The 21,114-nt window shown below is 42.5% G+C and overlaps 1 protein-coding gene across 6 annotated transcripts in view; it reads right to left on the minus strand.

The window, feature by feature from the left end:
• NFATC1 (nuclear factor of activated T cells 1) overlaps window positions 1-21,114 on the minus strand; it is a 115,593-nt gene that overhangs the window by 23,282 nt on the left and 71,197 nt on the right. For 2 of the 6 annotated variants that reach the window (XM_065831978.2, XM_065831979.2), the window contains exon 9: window positions 9,209-9,895. In XM_065831978.2, coding sequence (XP_065688050.1) covers window positions 9,209-9,895 — 687 coding nt within the window. Of the gene's footprint in view, window positions 1-9,208; window positions 9,896-21,114 lie in introns of those variants that run through there. The other 4 variants (XM_071804646.1, XM_071804645.1, XM_071804647.1 and 1 more) reach the window with 4 other exon arrangements.

Consider the following 21,114-nt stretch of genomic DNA (forward strand, 5'->3'; position numbering starts at 1 on the left):
TGCTGCTCCCAGGTTATCAAAATTGATTCATAATATCTACTGCAACACCTATTCTGTAATCCCAAGGCTAACACAAGAGTTATGAAATGGAACAAATCTTTAGCCCTAGCTTCCAAAGAAATCTAACTTCAAGAGCAATCTGGACAGCACAGACAGGAAGAGTCAAATCTTGTCTCCTGCAATCTCATATGGTCAGAGAAGGGCCAAAATTAAGCAGAGAAATCATGTTTTAGTTGTACAAAGACAAGGCAAGTGAGGAATGTTCTTGTGCAGACATGATGCTTGAATAACAGGAGCTATAACTATGCAAGGACCAAAGAATTTAATCCACTATTTATGGACCTCGATAGCCTGTAGCATTGCTTTTCCAGACTGTTCAAGTGCTCATATTGCAATGCCTGTGCTCAGGGACAATACAGTTTGGGAATTTCAACACACAGCACCATCTCACTTTGTTTTCTGATATTTGTGTTGCAGTGGGCTTCAAAGTGTGGAAAATGCAGAAGACTTACCAACGAAGCAAAGCCTGTAAAGCAGGGAGAGTGCAGGTCCAGCTCCCTGGTTTGCAGACAAACCCAGGCAAGCCAGCCAACGAGGAAGACGGCCACGGTTTTCCTACTGTATTTCTTACTCAATGATTGTTTCCAGGTATTTTCAATGTCCAGACTTTGCAGGCTTCCTCAGTGACAGAGAAGGAGGGGAACATTTTGAGGGTCTGCTGTTTTTCATAAGCTTCCTCCTAGGCTGGAGATAAGCCCGGTATGGAAAGCCTGTGCTCCCTTTCACTGCAATCAGCATCAGCTCCTCGGAGAGGAGGAAAGACCAGGAGCCAGGTTATCAAGCAGCCCGCTCTCGACAGAGATGGTCAAGCCACTATCAGTCCCATGACCGAGCACCCCAGTTGTCCGGCAGACGCAGATGAAACAATCAACTGTGCTGTGCAGAAATCTGCCAGAAAAGCCTCCCTTTCTGCCTGTCTATCAACAACCAGATTTCAATGAATGCAGCTATTATGCGTTTTTAACTACCAGCCACACGCCTGGTCCCGTTCCCAACAAACCCAAAGGGAACAGTGTTACTGACTTAAGTGGGAGCAGAGGCAGCTCCTTCGCTGCTCTGCAATCTAGCAACACTCCAGCTCACTAGAGCTTAGCCAAGAGCACTGTACGTGAAGTCAGAGAGTTTACTCATGAGAGCGCTTCCTCTGACACGTATGTATGTGTTTGCTGGGCTGAGCCGGTGGCTCGCTTCAGCCCAGCTCTGCTGAGAGGCAGCAGGGGTTTGCGCTCCCTGGTGAAGAGGGTTTTCTACAACCACTTCCTCAGGACAGGTTCAGGACATGAGAGCACAGAGGCCGTACATGAGCCACGTGGCCACACCTGACCAGCTAATACTGCACAGCTCAGCAGAAATGTTCCAAACAAACAAAATATTCCTAAAATAAATCGCGTTGGAACAAAGCTTTCTCATGAAGCTTGTGCTTCTGCAAGCCACATATTTTCCTTGGCACTCCTCCAGGCTTAAAAGCAGATGTAAATGTTACCAAGGCTCAGATACAGCAACTTCTTCTCTCCTAATCGCCAAGGAAAACTTACAGAAAATAACCCACAAAACCTTTACCATTTGAAACTGTAATGCCAGCAGCCATTATTATGGAAATAGGAGAATGAATCAGGCATGGGAGGGAGAAGCGACTTCTTCCGTAGCTAGTTGTACAGCCATTAGCAGAGCTGCAGCATGAAGCTGGCACTTAGCTGAAAAAGGGGGGTGCAATGAGGCTTCAGCTGATCACCTAATGAGTCAAAATGTTTAACATAAAGGTGTGTCTGCAGATGCACATCAAGCAAATGCTGTGTTTTTGACACTAAAAATACTCCTCAGTATCAAAACATTGCAAAGCACTGCCTGCTGATTTCTGCAGCTTTCCCATCACTTGGCCAGCCTCCTGCTCCCTCTGTCAGTGGCTGTCACCACTGAATGAGGGGCGAGGTACTCAGGACTTCTCTGAAGGGACCAGACACTTCCTTGAGAGCCTGAGACTCAAGGACCTCCCCAGAAATCTAAGTGCTGATGCTAGAAGAAAGCAAAGTTTGCTGCTAGATTTCACAGCATACTGCAGCTAAGAGGTAGGTAGGTCTTCTCTGTGGTCAACCATACAGCTGGGACTGGAGAAAACCAGGAGTGACACCTAGCCTGATCAGCTGCTCCTCTGGCGGCTTTCTTCTGGTGGCCTCCAGGGACACCCAATTCAGCAAACTTGCTAGAAACAGCAAAACCCGATCCCGTGGGTGTGCGGTTTCGTGTAACAGGATACCCCTCAAACCCAGACGTGCAAGTCCCCCGAAGGTCTGATTCGAACACATTACTTCAGTCCTCCCTTACTCATCGCATACAACTCAAGCCCCAAATGTTAACGACTCAGCATGTTTTATCACAGTAGCATGTACACCTTCAATCATCATTAGAGACGAGGAGGGTCTAGGCTCAGGCACCAGGCCAGATTAAGTAAAACTTTCCATGAGGAAAGCTATTTGTTTTCTCCCAGAGCTGTGAGGCTTGGCCAAGAGGGAGAGAGGGAAAAGCTTGTCCAAGTCAGACCAAAGTGTAGATAGTGTTACTGGACTTTGCAGACTACCTGTGTGTTGTTCTAATGACATCTGGACTACTGGAAATCACTGAGTGCACTCAGGAGTTTTCAAAGGCATAATTGTGGCAGCAGCAGACTAAACTTAATGCCTCAAGAGCCAATCGCTTTAATCATGAAGCTGAGATGTATGAAAAAGGATATGTTTCAGCAAAAGAATAATTCTGTCTGCTATGGTTCCTGTTCAAATAAACTATATCACTAAACCATGCGCATTTTAAAAACATAGAGGAGTGAAAAAAAGAACACATGGTTTAGAGGCAAAAAACTTATACTGTATAGGAGATATATGGACTTGTCAGACATCTAACCATTCAACACTGTAAGCAATTCATGGCAATGACATTAGCAATAGCTCATATTACATCCAGGAGTTACAGCTTTTACTGCAAAAGTTATTTTTAAAAGAGCCATGTTTAAAATGAAATGGCTGGCAGGGCTGCAGCTTTCAGTAACACTTTACCTGTGGTTTTCCCACTTTTACATACTTACTGAGGGCTTAATGCTCCCAATTTACCTTTTCAGACTAAAATAAAAATCGCAATGAGTGCATTCATTGGCATAGTGCTATAAAACTCACAGCTGTGCAAAGACAATCACAAGAACAAAAGCCTCCTTGTTTTAAAAAAGATGATGATGTGGTTCTGATATTTTGTGTTAGCCACATATCTAAACATCAAATACCTTCATTTATGGCCTATGTATTTTTATCTTACTACAGAAAGATTTATAGATCAAATCAAGTCAAGATCAGGATAGAAACCTTTATGAAAGTATCCGTGTGCAGAAAAGGAAGCTGAATTAATATACAAAACTTCAGACAAGAGATCTGCCTGTCAGATATTGTTATTCCAGTTCTGGCTTCTACACAGGACTTGGGGAGTTCTGGAAAACAGTTTTTTCAATGGTGGGTGGAACCCTGGCTCCATTGCTGGCAATGGGAGTGGGCCACCGATTTCAATATGGCTGGGACCGCATCTCAAAAGCTGTGATTGGAACCCAGGAAAAGCTCAAAGAAGCTGAGGCCTTCAGCTTCAGTACTCAAGCATACCTTGATTAAACAATCCTTCAGGATGCTGCTTTGCTTTCAATTAAAAGCTGCTTTTGTAAACTTCTGTGCATTAATATAACAAATGGGATAACACCACATACAATACACCTTGAAATCTGCTGAGAACATAAGTCATAAATTTTTTCTTGTTGGTATCAATGTGTTTCTCCCTTGCTTTTTTGAAATAGCTTCATTTTCATCTGTAATGAAAACTGCTTTCTTTGATGTTTCTAACAGCAGGAAATAATTTCACAATGGAGTGTCATTCTGCTCCAGGTAAAAAATGTAATAGCTTGTGGGAGTGCCAGTTACAACCTGAAAAATGTTTCTTGGCATTAGCATGCATAATTGAACTCTCTCCTCCTGGTGAAATAAAATTCAGAGCTCAGTTCTGTGTTTCACACAAGCTACACTAGGTCCAGGAAAGGGAAACAAGGATAAGGAAAGTGATTTCAAGCCACTTTTAACATCTCCTGTTGTGAGCCGGGCCAGTTCCCAGCTGCCTGAACATGCTGAAAGCTGTGTGAACTTCAAGTCCACCACATCTAGCTTGGGGTTTCTTCTGCCACTACGAGAAGCAGTAAAAATTTGGAAAAAATTATCTGAGCTGCCCTGGTGAACAGAAAAGAAGCAGGATTACTTCAAGAGTAGACTAGTACTGCTTTTGACCCAAGTTCTAATTAGGGGGTCAGAGAGAAGAGCATGCACAAAAGTGAAGTATTATATAAATTAAATAAATTTTCACATCCTGTTGAGAGAATTATTGGTTCAAGGGACCAGGAAGAATTCTCATCAGCTTGTAGCTTCCCCAAACTGTCCATCTCTTTGGGCAATGCTAATTCCACTTCACATCTCAAAAGGGCTGTACAGCACATTCGACTCATCGGTCCCCAAATAAAATGTTTTCTCTCAAAAGCAGTCACTTCATAGACTTATACTGCAGAGGTCCCTCAGGCCTGCCTGCCTAAGGATTTTCCGCAGGCTCCACCACCCCACAATCCTCCCAGCTTAGATCTGAAAGCAGAATGTCACGTAACCTTCACTGTCTAGGGCAGGGGTGGCTCAGGCACATGGAGCAGCGCCCCACCGATTGCTGCAAGACACCTCCTCTCCTGCTGCAAAGGACCATGGGCTCCCGCAGGGGACCAAAACCAAGCAGAAATGTCACATTTCAACTGCTTTTAATCAAAACTTGCTGTGAAAGCAGCAAAGGGAGTAAGCCATAATCTGTGTTAGGAGGTTGAACTCAGAATTATTTGGAACGAGTGTTGGTATCCGATATTTCAATATCAAGAGTATAGCCACAATGTATCAGGTATCACTTTATGGGATGAGTTTTAAATACGTTCTACATGTTGAATCATATATTCACATACTGAAATGAACAGTACATTTAATGAGTAGCCCAGGTTCCTACTGTAGATTTTGATTTACGACAAGATTGCCAAGACCGAAATTTATTTGTCAAAATGGAAGTCTCTTTGGGTGCTCCCTTTATATCACTTCAGTTGCCCACCATTTCTGAAGCAGAAAAATGTCATATACAGGATATATATTTATATAAACTCACTGACTGTTTTTTTTCCATCTATATTCTGCAGTTTAGATGGTCCATATTTGGAGATACTCCAGACTAAAAGAAATGAATATTGCTCTGATCCCATAAGTTGAAACAAAAAAATTTCTGTTTATACCTGGTCCAAGTTTGCTGTTTGTATATTAAACACATAAATCAAACATCGCCAAAGTGGTAAGGGAGTAAAATGGTAACTTTGGGGTGATAAGTGGTAATGAGCAACCAAAGTTTTACCAAGTATAATCTGGCATAACCAGTTAGATACTTTATGTGTCTGGTAGTCCCATAAGTATCTTAGATGTGTATAGCTCACGCTTCATAAGCACTTTCAGGTAAAATAAGGTATTAAAACAGCTACAAGACACCATGAGATATGTTTTTTTAATGGAGTAATATTTTGAGAATTTATTTTTTAATGTCATTAAAATATTTCATTACTTTTAAATTACTTCAGGAGTAAGAGAAAGAGTTGGTAGAGTAGCAGGCAAGGAAAGCAGTCAACTACATCTGACCTCTCTCTGGCTTTCATATTGTTCACAGGTGCAAAGACTGAAAAAATACTAAAAAAAAAGTTTAAATCATGCTGTATGAAGGAATCTGAACTGAATCAGTGAGACAACAAATTATAAAGAGGTAGAGCAGCAACCTATTAAAAAAATAAAAGAGTAACTGTCCTTACTCACAGGTATGATTTGATAATCTGGTTTTCTGAATATGGTCATAAAGTTCAGATATCCCACCCACTCCTCCAACAAAGAAAACACTTAAAGATGGATATGATACTAATGAGAAGCAATGCCAATGGCTTAAGAGCTCCTATTTAAAACCAAAACCAAAAACAAAAACAACAACAACAACAAAACACCAAAAACCAAGCACACAAAGAATTAGTTGTTCCTATTTGGTATGAGCCATTCTGCTAAACCCATTCTCCCTTATTCCACAGTTACAGCCAGAGGTCTGAACAGAACGCACCCAGCACAAAGACATTGCATATGTGGAGTGCTTTGCCTTTTCGGTGCAGACGTCAGTGAAGAGCATTTAAGAGGAGACCAGGAGCAACTACTGGTTGTTTCCAGGCTGTCACCATAGTGGCCAAACTGCCCTTTGAGACCGTGTGAGACAGCCCAGATGTCATCCTTCCATAACTAGGAGATTTTTTACCAAGACAGAGTGAGTTGATTAGAGTGTTGCTGGGGAGGATAAGATGACATTAGATGTGGCTCCAAATCTTACTCTGGCCTATGGGTGAGCTGCTGCCACCCAGAGCGGTTCCGCTGCACTCCATGACCCTCAGCAACAGGCTTCCTGCCTCTCTTGTGGGCTGGACCCAGCTATTGGACCCAGGGGATGTGGTTCCATGAGATGACCCAGTGGAAAACTACGTGGGTTTTGCTATTTTTGGCAGGTTAATTTTCCATTAGCGTGCTCGGCCGCTCCATAATCAATTGATATGACTCAAAGGAAGCAGCAAGAACATGTGGCTAAGGGCAAGATGGATCTAGGCCACCCTTTCCATGGGAGCCTGCAGTTACATCAGATTAAACGTAATGTGAAACCATATCTTCACTGGTGGTGGTAAGGTTGCCTCCATGAAACACATATAGCATAGAACTAAACAGCCTTCCAGCCTGACTCACAGTTTCATGCTCCTGTGCTGTGTGTCTGAGGCATGTTGGGGCTCTGCATGGTTTGAACAGAAGGTCTTGGGCAGCATGAGTCCCACAAGACATGCTTTCTGCCTTTAGTGTCTCTGACACACACTTTGTTTCTAGACTCCCCAAAACCAAGACAAATAAGAAGGCAGTAGCAGTCCACTCCTGATTTCTACAGGGGCTTCATTTTGCCAACACAAAACATAGAGTGGATGACCTTTTATTCGGGTAGTGACACGAGGCATAGATAGGAAAGGGCAGCTCAAGTGGGCTGTGCTCCATCGGTGTGAATCTGGAGACAAACCTAAATATCAGTTTAGAGATAGAAAAGGGACTTCCTCTGGTTACCATTTCTGACTCCCACCCTTAGAGGGAACTGGTGGTGTTTAACCTTTTTGGAACTACACAATTTTTTTCTATTACATATTGTTACCATGGCTGTTAGGTCTATGGATTCTTTCTTGGTTTATATTATACACCTGTCTGTGGTCAGACAGAACGATTTTGATAGCCTGCTGGATGCCAAAGGGAAGCTGGAATTGGCTAGCTGAAGAGATCTTCAAAGGCAACTTTAAGTATCAGTGCAGATGTACATGGTGGCTTCTACAATTACTTCTGATTTTCTGTCAGAGAACTGGTGTGTGTGTGTCCAGAAGAGGGGATGGAAGAGAGATGGGGATAAAGACTAAACCATTTATGCTTTGTCAGAAAGAATGAGCACTGCTGAAAAAACTAAAATGTCTCAGACCACATGGTAGTAAAGTTCCTCTGTTCCTCCAGAAGAAACCTAAATGGCTGAGGAGCTTGACCCTTCATCTCTGAGCCGCAGTCCCATTTCTCCAGCAGAGATCAGCCAAAGGCAGCTTTCCCAGTGCTGTCAGAGAAATGATTGCTGGATTTTGGAGAGGTAAGGCAGAAAGACTGCCCTTGTGTTTTTCTGGAAAGACAGCTATAGACTAGACTTAGATTTTATCTGTATTCTCTTCCTTCCATAGATAACTTCTGGCTTCTCTCAAAATCAAAATTTGGGCACGGCTTTTTGTTTTGTTTTGTGTACATTTCTTGTTCGGTTTGTTGAAATCTTGCTCCTCACAGCACAGATATGTGGCAAAAATGGATGATACGGGAACAAAACCTTGCCACAAAAAGATGTGTTGTGCAAAACTTCAGTGAACTGAACTCCAATTAGGAAAAATTCCTTAGACCTGTCTATCATGTAACCAATAATAACTTCTGTTAAGAAAAATCATTTTCCTAGAATTGAAAAGCAAAACGCTGCTACTCAAGCTCCAACACATTCATTTGTAATCCTAATTCAGTGAGTATCATGCTGTTTAAAATAGAATGACTAAATGTCCTTTTTTAAAACACAGTGCAACGAATTGTCTTTAAATTCGCCCTGAAAGACAATCACATTCAGATGTTCCTTGGCACCAGCTAGTTTCAATGCAGCCTTTTCAAAGCCATTTCTTTTTCAAATAGCATGGTATGTTATATATAAAGTTATGTGGCTGTTGGAAGGGAACTCACGTACCGTATTAAGGTAAAGGTCCAGAATATTACTAGGATACTTAGCAGCAGGTGCTAAATCACAGTTCAGTGAGGTCACATAATCAAATGCCAGATTATCCCTTTTATTACGTTCGACTAATAAATCTTTGGAAACTAGAGTCTGACAAGTTCATCACAGCATTTTAACTTTTCAGTGATGCATGTAGAATACATATACATATAGAATCTTACAAAAGAAAAAGATTAAAAAGCAGCAGCAAGTCTACAATAAGAATGGAAGAAAAAGTAGATGCTATCAGACTGAAAAGTTACACTGAAAGATGTACCTCTATTTTTAATTTGAACCTTCTCAATTGAAATAGAGCAGCTTATCATTTAGTTCCAATGAACAGATTTGCACATCAGACATTTCACTGCATTATGGATGGGACAATGTTAGACATATTTGTTTCCACTGCCATTCCACAGGTCACTGGCATGGGCATAAGCCAAGACCATATAGTTAAGACTACTGCAACATAGCTATCGGTCATGCAGCTAGCTCTACAGTAACTAACAATATTTAAGGTTTACATAATATGGTTTCATTATTGCAAATTAAATTAAAGAGTTCTTTCCTGTATAGAGACAATCCAAGCAAAAATCCGCACCATTCCACCAGGCTGTTAATAGAACTTTTTTCCACGAGGATTCAAAAGGAGGAGGGGGTGAAGGGAACTCACTGATATAGCAACATAGTTGAACACAAACCTATGCTGCAGAAGACTTACCATCATCCAGGTACATCTGGTCCAATTCCTCAGGTTCTCGCTTGATCGTTACAGGAATAGGGGCCAAATTATGATTACTTTCCTCATGCAACTCTGGCAATGACAGTGGTTGGGTCGTTGGAGACTCATTTCTGTGAACCTTCGGCAGTTGCTGCTGCTGTTGACCCATTATGGATGAGTGAGTTGGACTGCAGGACTGCAAATAGGTTGGCTCTTGGGTAACAGATGGAACTGGAGAAGAGGGACTGTTGGGATAGAGTGTTTGTTGATAACCAAGGGGACAGCTACTGCTCAGATGTTGACTCACCTGCGGCTGCAGCATGATGTGAGATGATTGCTCGGGGGAGCTTGGGTGCACAACTATAGATCTTGGCACTTCCTGTATGGTGGGGACACCTCCAGCGGGCTGCTGAAGTCCGAGGTGACTGTGGCCTGGGTTGGGGATGCACTTGTAAGGAGAGGACGAAAGGTCGTGCAGCTTGGGGCTTGCGTTGGGAGAGGGTGACATCACGGCGTTTCTCTGCTGACAGGAGGAAAAGCCAGCCACGAGGCATGAACCAGGATCAGGCGGCATCATGATCTGCTGGCTGTAGTATGGTTTAGAGAGAGGGCTTAAGCCTTGGTTCATTGGTCCACAGGTTTGAGCAGGCTCATAGTCATCTGTGGGTTCTGTTTTTATAATTGGAACTGTTAAAAGAAAAAAGTTTTAAATAAACATGAGTTGCGTATTGGTATGATCAAGTTGGCTTGTGGCTAGGATACCCTTTGCAAAACAAACAACGTCTTGAATAAGACTCTGTGTGTCTTTTGCCTAGTTCTCCCACCCTATAAAAAAAAATGAATGAGTCATCAGCACAAGAAAGTCACAGCTGGTTCTAATATTGAAAAGGACTATTTTCTTTGGACTCTCCTCCAGCACTAATGTGCTATAAAAATCTATTTGCAAATAGCTGTGCTTCAGTGGAAGCTTTGGACCCAAGGGCTCCACGGATTTGTAGTAATCAAAGCAAGAATTTTAACTTGGATATACTACGGCATTTCTACAGCTACTGATGGCCCATTTGATAAACGTCTGCACATTCGGTAAACTGGAGCACACTAAGGTAGAGACAGGGCTTTCCAAGTTCAATGAAAGTAAAATTGCAAAGATACATGGCAAACTACTATGTACAAGAAGCTTTCAATTATCAGTATATTTTTGAAAGAGTAGAATTTGATTTATTCAGTTTTTACACTATTGTGTTTAAGTTTACTAACCAGTAAATGGGTGTGATTCTAAGTTGGATACAAACTGCTAATGCCAGCTCCTAACAAATGTCAACTCAGTCCTCGGCTACCAAGAAAAAATTACTCCTGTTCTAGACCTCTGCTTGCTCTACCCATTGTCTCAAAAGATGCTCTGAGCTGTCAAGCCATGTCTCTAAATATCATCAGCACATGGACAAAATGACTGTGAGCATCAACTGAGTCATGACAAATGCAGAGCTGCTTTCTCATATCGGAGAGAAGATTCTTCCCCAAATCAAAGTGTCTTTTTCACATGGGCTTTCTCAAATCAGAGAGAGGTGCCTTTGCTGCTTCTCCTGTAACATATGCAGTGCACAGGTAAAAAGACCCCCACTTTATCAGGAAAGGTATATGTAATGGGGTCAAGATAGTCTGTAGATGTATTTTTTCAAGCCAGATGCATACAACAATTAAGCATGGATCCACAGTGGCATTTATCTTTTCTACCAAGAAGAGATCCAGAGGAACAGCCATCGCTTGAAAGTGCTGTTGGAAATCTATGGTGACAACATTAGAATAACTGAGCTGTTGTGGCACAAAAGTATTAATCAGACATTTTTGCACATCTCAGCTCAGAGCATATGCCTTTTGCATGAGTGTCTCTGACTGTATTTTTATTTGCATGTGTTTTACACATACATTCTCCAACTATTTACTATGTTCGTGTATGAGTCTTTTGAACCCCTAAAAATGCATATGTGTGCATGTGTACACATAAAAACTCTTTTAACAGTCACAAATTTTGCTGCTGGTGAACGCACTTCACTACCCTTGTTTTACAGTCCCCTAGCCTCTTGTTAACTTTGCCCCTTTTATGTTCTTTTACATATAGATGCTTGCAACACTTGTTTCAAGATTTCTAGCACCCCTAGTAAAAACATGTCTATATACGTAACAGATGCACAGGTGCTGCTCAAGACAAATGTGCTAAGGACAATGAATAGTCATTGGATTCCACATAATCTTGTTTTCACCTGTTCGTGTGATGTGCATTGGCTAGCAGGGTTACTAATGCACTTGGTTGCAGAGAAGCAGAGTCCAGGTTCAGTGACAGCTTTATAAAATCAATATCACACCCTTTATGAAAATGCAAGACCAAAGAAATGCACCTACATAAACACTGCAGTTTAGATATTGTAAGTTTTAGATATTTAGTAAGTTCCTGAGCTAGCAAATATTCTCACATGTTTTATATTAGGTTCACTGTACTAGCACTAACCACAGCACAGCTGGAAATATGATGGTTGTTGAACACTGAATTTTCCCAATATATCACTGTTATAGAAACACCTGTGCCAAATAATTCTAAGCTCAACCACTGGCAATTCAACTCCAATAAACCCCAGAGCTGCCTGACTTGTTATAACCTGGGGAAGGGTTATAGCCCTGGTGGCAGGTGGGCTGAAGGCTTTAAAGAAGGCAGGTTCCTGATCTCAGGCTTATTTTTCATTGTAGCTCTCCTATGGCACATCTTTGCTACTTGGTTTACCAGGCCCTTTTTTGTCGCTTCACTTTGAACTTTTTCTGTATGAAAGCAATGCCATGGGGTCTGTCTGGAGGTCTGATTAGTAGCCATGAACATTGGAATCTACTTTCATGTGTTGCTACAATGAAATACACCTGCCACGACAAACAGAGGATAACCAGTAAGTCTTGCTCTGCACTGGGCAAAGGACTAATGGATGGAAGGGACTGTATTCTAGGCCTTTTAGTCCAAAAACTCTCTTGGAGATGATGACAGCAACCAAGGACAGTCCTAGTTGCCCTTAAATTCGGAGTTCAGAGGGAAAATAGAGACTGGTGTTAATTACAAGACCAATCAGGGTAAGTCACAGTAGCTTGTTTGCCAACGACAGGTTGGTAGCCAGAAAGGGAAACAAGAAGGAGGGACATGGGATTACGCGGGACCTCCATTTTGTTTTACATCTGCTTACGTTGTCCACCTGTATTGCTCTGAACTGAGACTCCTGAGCATCAGTTATTTCATGGAAAGGGAAACAAATTGTCTTTAAATGGACAGGTACTACCTGTACTTAGGCTTAGAGGTGTCTGAACTTGTTCAACTAAATTGTCTCCATTACCTTTTTTAATGTATTTTTGCAACACAGTAGAAGTCTCCCTTTGCAAAGTATCATATATTTTGTTTGTATGCTAATCTCATCACTAGAATAAGTATCACACTGAATGCTGAAATGGTGAAGGAATTTGTATCTGACTTTCAGTGCATTGACATTTGTATAGCCATTTAACACTGTGCAGAGTGAACGTATGGATCTTATCAAGCTGGGATGGCAGCTACTTATTCCCTTTCAAAAAAGTGTAAATGTCTTCATTTACAGGGTACCAGTTTGGAGAAGGAACCTCTGTAAGATTCTCCCCATCCCCCGCCTGGAGAAATTATTACTAATGACCCAGATGACCTGGAATCAGACCTGCAAAGCTGAGCATTTCAATAGAAATGTAAGATATTAACACTTCCTTTCCTAGCTAGACCTCGACTTTTGTACTTTACATGAATAACTATATTACTTGATTTGTGGAAGACAGATATACCAGAAATGGCTACATTGCAGTTAACAGTTTATGACACTCTATCCTGTATTTGCCTCTCTCCAGCCTATGCAACTTCACCAAATGGAGCAACAAAGGCCAAAAATCTTTGCCAGTGTTTGTATTTCCAAACTCAACTCAAACAAGCTGTCTGTCTGACCTCCTGGTCATTCTGAAAATACTTTGAATGTGTCAAAAGTTGGTGTAAATCAGTTTATATTCCTTCTTTAAAAGGCCGATCATTTACTTGGGTTTCGCAAAAGACTGCAGAGAGCCCAAGGCAGGAGCTGTGAGTGTTTCAAGACACACCTTCCAAATCCAATGCAGGAAGAGCCTGTACCTGTAGTGTCTACCTACCCACTTACCATCACGGTGTCTATGGCATTACTCAGTTAAAATACTTCCATGTGATAAGGCTACCAGTTCCTAACACACCCTACCCACTGTCTTACTAACTCGGGGTGGGGCTGAGACCCTCAGCTCGGACAAGCAGCTGTAGCTGACTCAGAGCAGCTGAGGACACAAACCTCATGTGCTCACCTTCACCATTTTCTCCTAAGTAGGAACTCAGTGGGCTCCTTCCAGACCAGACAGGGCCGATCACTGGCCAGCCACATACTAGTGTTACTACTTACCTACTGACTCATGATTGATTAACTGCAAATCTTTACAGACCTGAGCTAGAAAAAGGAGTTTGTATCTCAAATACCTCCCTGTGGAGGCATGGTAAGCTAGCTGCCATAACACGTACCCATTTTCACTATCACTAACTTGCACAAGTGAATATTTCACACAGGGAGATGTGATATGATACAGAAAGTACAGTTAATTTTCTCAGGATTAATATTTAACAGTATTAGCCTGACCGACTTCTAGAGGAAATATATCAAATCTTAAATATTTAGTAAAAACCCGTCTGCTGAAAAAGGCACTCCTAGTCACATGGCAGGCCTGGACTGGCAATCAACTGGAAAGCCCTACAGCTGTTCAGAATATGCAAGCACTTCTAGCAGAAACTAGACTATTTCTCAAATTCAGTAGAGCCATATCAAATGGCAACAAGCATTCTGTCTCAAAGCTGCTCCATTGTGCTGAGGTAACACCCAGTCTTGCAGACTCTCAGCTGGCTAGAATGAAAAATTATGACCAAATTTGCCATACACTGAGATTTGCCAATAAAAAATTGCAGCAATTAATCCCAAATTTGTGAAATTGTAAACAGAAAAAATGATGTAGTTGTTACATATATTCAGACTCAAAAGTAATGTTACTTATTTAAGAGACCCAATGCTGCTGAAGGATCAAGCCCTTGCCATAAAAAGGAAAAAATGAATGCAGGTTTCGCTCGTATGGTAAATTTCTAAATGCTTGTTACTTCACAATGCGTTAGGTCAGCCAACAGATTATTTTAAATATTCCTCGATTTTGAATATTAAAATATGACAGAGCTCATAGTTCTAAATTAGTCTGATAAGCAACTTAATCTGTGCTAATGTGTTTTCAGTGGTTCAACCATGCCCTCTTACTCTGGATTCCTGTCTTTATATCATCTAATTTAATGCGAAGTTCTGAGAACCACACATTGGCAGCAGCCCTGGCTATAAATCAAAGCTTCTTACTCAGAGAGACCAGGGTTATGACATCATACCGAGGCACCGGGTAGAAGACAATGGTCCTTCTGTGTGGGTCTGAATCTGGGAGAAATGCTTCAGCCAGTTCGGCAAGCCCATGTTTAAATGAAAAGCCTTTCTAGCAGGTAAAAAGTTAATATATCAAACACTGAAGAAAAATAATAAATCATGCGTGTTCAGTAAAGGGAGTCAGAAAGTGCTTAAATATAAATTATATGTATTTTTTGACAATTCTAACAAGTCTGTTTGCTTTTACACTTTAGCAATCCAGATGGGTTTTTAAACTTTTTTGGGCGAGTGCTATTAAAATATGTGAACTGAGAAAATATTATCTTATAAATTAAACAGATGTTTATCCTGATTAACATTAAACTAACAATTCCACATTTCCACATATTATTATCAATGCAGACATTTATGGCACTGTATTTATTTTGCCCTTAGTTTGAATGAACCTATCAAACAAAATAGCCACCTTTCACAGTGCAGACTATGATGTAGTTCCCTGGCACCAGCACACAGATTTTGGTTAGCATATGAAAATCAAAACACTACTGTTTTTTCATGTGTATACACATGTTTCTTCAACTTCTGAACTAAATGTCTCATAATTGTTCAGAATTTGGGATGAGACTTTGGGGAGTGAGGTGGCCCAATCTCCATTACTGAACTGGGCTCTGAAATGCTGTTTGTGCCTTCCAAATACTCCCCCGTCAGTCAGCTTTGAGCCAGGTAGCACACCTTCTTCACCACCAACCAGATGTTCCTTCAGAAGACACTGCACAGGTCACCCCAGCTGCTGCCACTGCTTTGCTGCTGCCCGACCAGAGATACAGTTAGGGATGTGGACACATTTCTGTGTGCAGGTTAGCCACTCTGGATTCATGAAAAGACAAAATCCTGGCTGTTGTGGCAGCACCACTTGGATCCCACAGGCTTAAGCAGAGTAAGAACCTCACCCCTCATTCTGACTCTGTAGCAGTCTGATGTTGGAGAGACGCAATAGGCTGATTGCCCTCAGAAACTATAATTTTGTAATTTTTAATAATTTTGTAATTTTGTTTTGTAACACAAGAGCAGAGAGCAAAACTTTCTGAAGCGCCCTGCCAATGCATGTGCAGCAGTGGTAATCTCAGTGACGAGGGACGGGCACTCAACCCCATGGATCTCCTGAGACAGTCACTACAGGGGCCTTTGCAGGTGCTGTCCATTAAATGGATATTTCTCCCTAGGCACCAATTCAACCGAAATGTTTTTTAAAAGTCAAGGTGCTGTCGAGCCTTGGCTTTTAGTTAATTAAACCAGAGCACAGTGACTCAGAAACAAAGGGAGTCTCACAGTATCCAGAAGCTGTAGGCATCACATGTACGATTGCAGCTTTTATCTACACAAGTATCTGAACTCACCCTCTCGTGCTAATACACTGGTACTGCTCATTGAGAGGGCTACCTCTAACACATGCCTGCCTGCCCACTTTGGCTTTATGTTTATATATTTTTATGGGATCTGATGCATATGTAGAGTTTTACACAAGAACAGCCTCCAGGTAGATGGAAGCCTTGCACATACATCTCGGCCTATAATCTCGGACAGTGCCATTATCTGATTAGAAAGTGTTTTCCAGCTAACTCATTTACTAAATGCTTTTTAACAGCTGTTAAGCTATTAGGTTTTTCAACCCATATTTATGAGACAGGATTATATATGGTAGCTTGGTGCACACACCGTTAAACCACGTGGGGAGGAGCAGAAAACAGGTGGAGGGCATTGGGGTTGTGTTAGTACCGGACATACGCACTAGCTTTCTTTCAAGAGAAAAGGGGAAAACTCTTAAAAAGACCCGATTCATTTTCCATCATAACACCTTATTAAATTCTATGATATTGCAAACAATAAATCAAGTCCTGTGGTACACCCGCTTGGGCTGCTCTACTGCTGTTCCCACAGCGTAGCATCTATCCCCACTGCTGTCTTGAGCAGGAGGTTCAACTGTGCACAACACCCAGGCTGCAATGGCCAAGGCCTTCCATGTAATTTCTGTCAGACATGTTAAAATTCACTGAGTTGAGGTCTTTTTTTGACAACGTGGCACAACATTACACTACCAGCACTGACATTACTCATTGGTGAAGGGTCTGGAGAGGAAGCCATATGAGGAGTGGTTAAAGTCACTTGGTCTGTTCAGTTTGGAGAAGAGGAGACTAAGGGGAGATCTCCTGGTGGCTACAGCTTCCTCACAAGGGGAGCAGGAGGGACAGGCGCTGATCTCTTCTTTCTGGTGACCAGTGACAGAACACGAGGAAGGGCAGGAAGATGTGCCATGGGAGGTTTAGGTTGGACATTTGGAAAAGGTTCTTCCCCCAGAGGGTGGCGGAGCACTGGAACAGGCTCCCCAGGGAGGTGGCACGGCCCCAAGCCTGACAGTGTTCAAGAAGAGACTGGACAATGCCCTCAGACACACGGTGTGAATTGTGGGCTTGTCCTATGCAGGGACGGGAGTTGGACTTGATGATCCTTGTGGATTCCTTCTAACACAGGACATTCTACGATTCTATGATTACTCCTGCTCTCCTGACAAGAGGAGAAAAGGAAAGTGGGGACTGTGGGCAAGGGTCCTGAAAGGCAGCAGAAGGAAGTCCAAGGTTCCTCATCCCTGGCAGTTCTGCAGAAAACTCTGCAGGGACAGGCTGTCGGGAGGGCATCTTTACTGTGCTAGTCCTCCCGCTAAATCCACCTTGTCCAGAGAGGGGTTTGGACCCTGCTGACCTCAGCATCTCTGCTCTGACACGGTCTTTGTCTTCAGAGATTGATGCAGTCCCTCCCACAGCCAGCAAAACACAACCTTGCCTGTGCGTTTCACCTCCAGCAGCCACCAATACCATGTCCCCTTCAGGATCAGCCACTGAGCTAGATTAATTATGGTGATCAGTCATTCAAAGAGAACAAAAATAAGCATCTCCTGTAATCCAGCCCACGTAATTCTAAACCCTGTTCTCCCTCACACAAGTTTTACCTTTTGGCTTTTAAGCTAATTGGAAGATCCTAAAGCTCACGCTTATTAATGTATGAATGTCAAATCACTGGGAAGTAAGGGAAGGAGTTCTTGAAGTGCTCATGAAGAGGGGTTTGGTGATAGAAACTTCAGGCTGGGTTTTGTCATCTGAAATGGCATATTTCAAAAGTGAGGTACTGCCAAAAGACAATTTTATGCACTGGAAGTTAACTATTATGGGTGATCATTGCTGCTACCATGGAGCCTGCTGGTCAGACATAGCCAGGCACTTCTACGTGCTCGTCCACCCCTGCCTGTCACAGGGACATCTCACAGGTAATGCTCCTTCTTGGCCTTCCAGATGAAGATGGAGCACTCACTGCACAGTGAGGCAGAGATTTGCTTCTAAAGATCAAGATGACTGCATCTGTAGGTCAGACAGCCAAAACAGGATGTCACCTGCATGAAGCCTGGGCAGTTCTACTGGGGACCCAGCAACTGGGAGCAAAACCACCCAAAGGTGTAACACTGGTGAGAGTAATGCATGTCTCCTCTGCTCAACTGTAGACCTCGCGCGGCTGCTGGAAGGGAGCAGAGGAGCTGATGCGCCCGGCAATGATGAATTTTGTGATCCTCTTAAATGGAAACAGGACTCCGACAGAATCCTGCCTGCTTTTTGTCACTTTGTTAAATGTCAAAAGTAACAATCAACCACCTAGCAGCCAAAATGAAATAAACTGTAACAGCGCATCATATAAAAATGTGCAATGTGATTCATATTTTCACCTAAAATAAAATTCCCCCGGGACAACCTTCCCCCCACCCCATCCCTCCTGTTGCCTTTCCTTGATCTGTGCAGGCTTTGCAGCAGCCTGGCTGCTCCCGGGGCTGGATGGAAACATGTCCAGCAGGTCTTCAAGGTTTCAAGCCTGGCTCAACTGCACTCAGTCCCCTCACACTGACCTAAGGTGGGCTTGGGCATAACACATTCCTACGGACTTCCATGCCCTCTCCTCTGGCTCCACAGGCCAGCTGCAAGGTGCTGCCCACTGTGGCAATACCGCGGTCACGTTGCATATGCTACAGATTAGGAGCATTTCACAACCCAGGCACTGAATTTGGCCCCACTTCCCCAACTGCCCCCAAACTACTTACGTTTTACAAACACGGCTAGGCTAATAATTTTGCCAGCCTCGTGCATGAAAATTCAACAAATTCAACAAATAACTCAAGAGGTGAGAGGTGTCAGGAGAAGTTCAGCGAAAGCTGTGCTCTGTGTCATGTTAGAGCGGCAACACTTTGCACCCTCATTTTATTGTTTTCTGCTCAGGTGGCCAATGTCTCCTTGTAACTTAGAAAGTGAGTTGTGGGTGGAAGAGCCGAGGTGAAACAGAGGCACAGCTGCTCAACGCAATCACTAGAAAACTGCTGATTGTACTAATCTGTGGGGCAGGCGGGAGATAATTTTAGAGCTGAGGCAGGAAGTCAGGAGGATGCTGACAGCAATGTGCGGTGGGCACTGCGCAGCCTTTTCAGAGGTGCACCAAGAGCTTCACTTTCGCACTGCCAGGCTGTTAGCAGCAATACTAAGGCACACCTAGCAACCGTGGGCAGGCTTTCAACACAGCTCCTGTACCCACAGATTCAATGGATCTCTGTCCCCATCAAGCCCCTTGTCTACATGGCCAGTTTTCCAAGGAGCTCAGCACCCTGGGGCTTGCAAAGGTAGGGAGGCAAAAAAACTGCAGAAAATCTAGCTTTACAAATGAAGGCTGTGCAGTTGGAAATGCAGCCCTACAGGTGGCGAAACACTTCTCAAAATAAAAATTGCCCAGCATATCAACACCATTTTAATAAATGCTAGAAGCAGTGAAACATTTCTTTAATAATGCTTTAACAATTAAGAAGCCTGACAGAAACAGAAACCGGAAATACTTTATCATCAACTCTTTGCACAAGTGTACTTTTCATTTCATCAAAAGAAAAACATCAACTTTCCTTTTTCCATCTTTTTAAAAATTCCCTAGGCAAACTACCCTGTCTTTGCTTATCAAGTATCACTACTTGTCTAAATAGAACTAAAAGAAAAAACTTTTGTGTTCACCATTCTTGATGTCAATGTTCATTAGATAACAGAAATCATAGAGAGCATCTACTCCTATCTGAAAAAAATAAGTTCTTGAACACATTTCCTCTATTTTGATGTACCTACTTAAAAGAAATCTGAATAAACAGAGATCTAACCCTTATCATTCAGTGTGTTGTTTAAAGTCTTCTGAGCTGGAGAACTCCTTCAGCTTTCTTAGCAGATGAAAGCACACGATTTGGAACCACAGCATGCATGTCTGGTTGCTTGTGCGCTTCTTCAGCCTCTCCAGATTGGTTTCTACCTCAAATGCTACTGCTTACATCTAGTGATTTCAAAAGACTGTCCCTCCTGTTTGAAATGCATACAGGGGCCAATGGTATGATAAATTCATAGGAGCAAAATGATATGCAATCATAAACAAAAACTAAGCATTTTTCCAGAGGGTAGGGTTCACAAATGCAGGATTCACCAACGGTTTTCCAGAATGTTCTGCTGTACATAATGGAGCTGCAGAGCATCCCTGCACAGAGCTGCAGCAGTGGAAGGACTTTAAAAGCCAAATATCCAGATGTCCGCTCATTGTGTCCACTCAGACTCCTGACTGCAGTGTCTGGTACTGCGTCTTCCTCCTCACATTCTGAGGGGATGTGGCAATGCAAAATGTATTAGTACTTACCATATGAGCTGTGGGAATTCACCTGTGCCAGAATGGTATGGAAACTACTTAAATTTCTGTGCCAGGCATGTCTGGGGAGGAGTCTCAAGAGCCTATAGCCTGCAAGTTCCGATACGCAACTGATATGCAATTGCTCAGCGATGCACAATATTGAAGCAATAGTAAAAAAATAACATTACGTTCATTTCTGTACAGTATAGGCTAGTACAGGATTTGGGGATTACTCAAACTCACCAGAACAGTAATTCAAAATTTCAATTAAAAGTGGATTACAAATACTTAGGTTTATGGTCTGTCCCAAGCCAAAGATTGAAGCAAGTCTGTTTTCCAGACCTTGGTTCTCATTTGTGAAGCATCTACTTTCTGTTTAGTTTTTTTGTTTGTTTTTGTTTTGTCTTTTTTATTTTTGTTTGTTTGCTTGGTTGGTTGCTTGCTTGCTTTGTTATTTAAACTCTTCATCTACAGAGGAGCAAGATTTTCATTTTTACAGCATTTTTTTTACTTCTGAGGCAGGAATCTTCACCAAGTAAGTCCCTGCTCTGCAAAACACTTGAACCTACGCAAGGGAAAAGTACAATCGTGCCATATCTCCACAGCATGGGAGAAGCCTTATGGTGGTGAAACCGTAACATTCTGCTGGAGAGAGCAGTTTGTGCTAGCTGCATGTCACAGAGCTGTACT

The sequence above is a fragment of the Patagioenas fasciata genome, chromosome 2, assembly GCF_037038585.1.
Source record: "Patagioenas fasciata isolate bPatFas1 chromosome 2, bPatFas1.hap1, whole genome shotgun sequence".
Taxonomy (NCBI): domain Eukaryota; kingdom Metazoa; phylum Chordata; class Aves; order Columbiformes; family Columbidae; genus Patagioenas; species Patagioenas fasciata.